The sequence below is a fragment of the Tuber melanosporum genome (genome assembly GCF_000151645.1).
Source record: "Tuber melanosporum whole genome shotgun sequence assembly, scaffold_28, strain Mel28".
In the NCBI taxonomy this organism is placed as follows: domain Eukaryota; kingdom Fungi; phylum Ascomycota; class Pezizomycetes; order Pezizales; family Tuberaceae; genus Tuber; species Tuber melanosporum.
Window position 1 is genome coordinate 333,970 of NW_003298952.1, and position 2,593 is coordinate 336,562.

The 2,593-nt window shown below is 49.2% G+C and overlaps 1 protein-coding gene; it reads right to left on the reverse strand.

Moving 5' to 3' along the window:
* Positions 1 to 977: 977 nt before the first annotated feature.
* Positions 978 to 2,103, reverse strand: GSTUM_00006584001 (uncharacterized protein). XM_002838780.2 has 2 exons: positions 1,618 to 2,103; positions 978 to 1,560 (listed from the first exon to the last, which is right to left on the reverse strand). Exons 1-2 carry the CDS (start codon positions 1,752 to 1,754, stop codon positions 1,488 to 1,490), a joined length of 210 nt encoding a protein of 69 aa, XP_002838826.1. The 5' UTR covers positions 1,755 to 2,103; the 3' UTR covers positions 978 to 1,487.
* Between the last annotated feature and the right edge of the window lie 490 nt (positions 2,104 to 2,593).

Consider the following 2,593-nt stretch of genomic DNA (forward strand, 5'->3'; position numbering starts at 1 on the left):
TGCGTTCCAGGAACAAGTCCATCAGACGCTCCGCCTCCGATCGAGCAGCGTGTGATAGGGGTGATCGTCCATCGTTATCCAATGAATTGGGATTGGCATCCCCGCGCCCCAGAAGTAGCTTCAACACACTTCCGTGTCCTTCCAAGACAGCAAGTGATATGGGGGTTCGGCCATCGCTATCTGATGCATTGGGGTTAACATCCCCGCGCTTGAGAAGTAGCTTCACTACACCCTCTCGGTTCTTTGTGGTGGCTAATAAGAGGGGGGTTCGGCCATCGCTATCTGATGCATTAGGATTAACATCCCTGCGGTTGAGGAGTAGCTTCACTACACCCTCTAGGTTCTTTATGGTAGCTAATAAGAGGGGTGTTTGGCCATCGCTATCCCGTACATTGGGGTTCACATCCCCGCGCTTGAGGAGTAGCTTCACTTCACCCTCTAGGTTCTTTATGGTAGCTGATAAGAGGGGTGTTTTGCCATCGCTATCCCGTGCATTGGGGTTCACATCCTTGTGTTCGAGAAGTAGCTCTAATATACCTTCGTGCCTTCTGGAAATAGCAAGCGATAGGGGTGTTCGGCCACGGTTGTCCAATGAATTGGGATTGACACACTTATGTCCCAGAAGTAGCTTCACTGCACCTTCATTCGGCCACTCCACCGCAAACGAGAATACTGTCTGACCGTCTTGTGTAGCCATGTCGAGTTTAATATCTTCCTGCTCTAGAAATAGCTTTACCAGCCTGTCATTACCATATTTCACAGCCCACATTAATGGTGTGTGACCTTGAGAATCGCACCCATTCACATCCCACCTTTTCCTCTTCAGCATAGCAATCGCAATTTCTTCAATTCTCCAAAATGCGATGCAGTGTAGTCCAGTAATTCCCTGGGCATCTTCCGTAGAGTACCACTTACGTATCTTCTTTAGCCAGAGGATAGCGGCGGATACATGGTTCTCATATCCGTCAAGGAGCTGCAACGCCTGGTCTTCCACCGGTTCAGTCACCAGCTTGGCCCTGGTTACATGGGTTGCCCAGAAACAAGTAGCGTATTCGAGAAATGGCGCTCTCGCTAGCTGTGTATCGAGGTTTTGCCGCGGCACCCAGAGCGACCGACAATTCAAATAGGTGAGGCAGATTCCCGCCATCACCGAGTGAGAGCTCACAAGTTGAGTGGGATCTTTTCCAAGATACTGTTGAAGTGTGAAATGCACGAGACGGACCGTTGATGTATGTTCGTCAAGTGTGACAAGTCCTAAAGTGTAGCCCAGTATGGTCTGTATCGGAAGTACGTTTTGGGCGCTGAATTCTTTCCGTAATTCTACCCCCAGGGCATGGCATAACTCCGCCCATTTCAAGGGCCGCTCACTACGGGAAATCCACATTAACGCTCCTATTCAAAACTTCTCCTTGCTCCCACCTAGCTGTCTTATCCGTTCTAATGTCCTGCTGTATACACCGTCAAAACTGAGGCCCTTGGTCACCATATCAAGTGCTCGCTTCCGTAGGTGAATGGTCGGCTCTGCGAGCACCGCGCCCAAACTGAGAGACAAGGAGAAATCTAGAAATTGGTTATTAGCGCAATCTCAAGAGTTCAAAATGTCGTGAGAACACATACATTTCCGAGATTACCGGAATAATTCTGTGGATATCGGCTGCCAATTCCTCGTCCATCTCACCACTCTCGAACTCTTTACTCAGCCTATCTCCAACATATAACCCGATATCATGCTCGGTCGGACTTATCGCCAACATCTCAGCAGTTCCGGGAAAGCAGTTCCGGGAAAGTATTTCCGTACATTGCCTTGTATGTGGGGTCTCCCGGTGAGAAATAGCCGGGTGTTTGGGCATTCCCGCACTATCTTCTGTAAAGAAACCCAAAGACCTTGTTGGGAATTCTCGGGTAACTCGTCCAAAGCATCTATACAGACAAACCCCCTCTGTAAGCGCGACAGAGACTTGATAAGCATTTTAAGGATATCGAGTAGCTGGAGTCTGCGGCCACCAACGCTCCCCTTCGATTTCTCATATGTGCTCAGTATTTCATCTGGGATCGGCTGCAATGCGCTGACAACCTGCTTTAACAGTACTCCCAGTAACCCCGTCGCTGATTGTTCCTTCTGAGAATAGAAGTGGCAGTACACACATGCGACGGCCATATTGCTAGCGCCTTTCCGATCACACAGCCTATCTATTACAAGGGAGCTGTTATTACTTTTTAGCCTCGATCACACTCTTCCAGGGTAGCCACCATCCATACCTAAGATATGTCTTTCCAACACCGGGACCCCCAGAACAAAACAAGACACGGTTAACAATTTCATCACCCCCCTCACTCCACTGAATAAACTGGTTCCTATCAAGAAGCCAGTTGCCCACACCAGCCACCCGGTGCCCGGCTATAGAGTCATGCCTTTCCGAAGGATTGAGGGGAGATAATCATTCTAGAACGGCAGGTCTTTCGTCTGCTACGGATATATTGCAGCCGTTCAATTCGGTATTGTTACTGTTTATGACATTCCCAGAGTACTGGTTGTTGTTGTCGCCAATATTGCCGGTAATTGAAATTACTGGGGCTTGACGCGCCGCCGGAT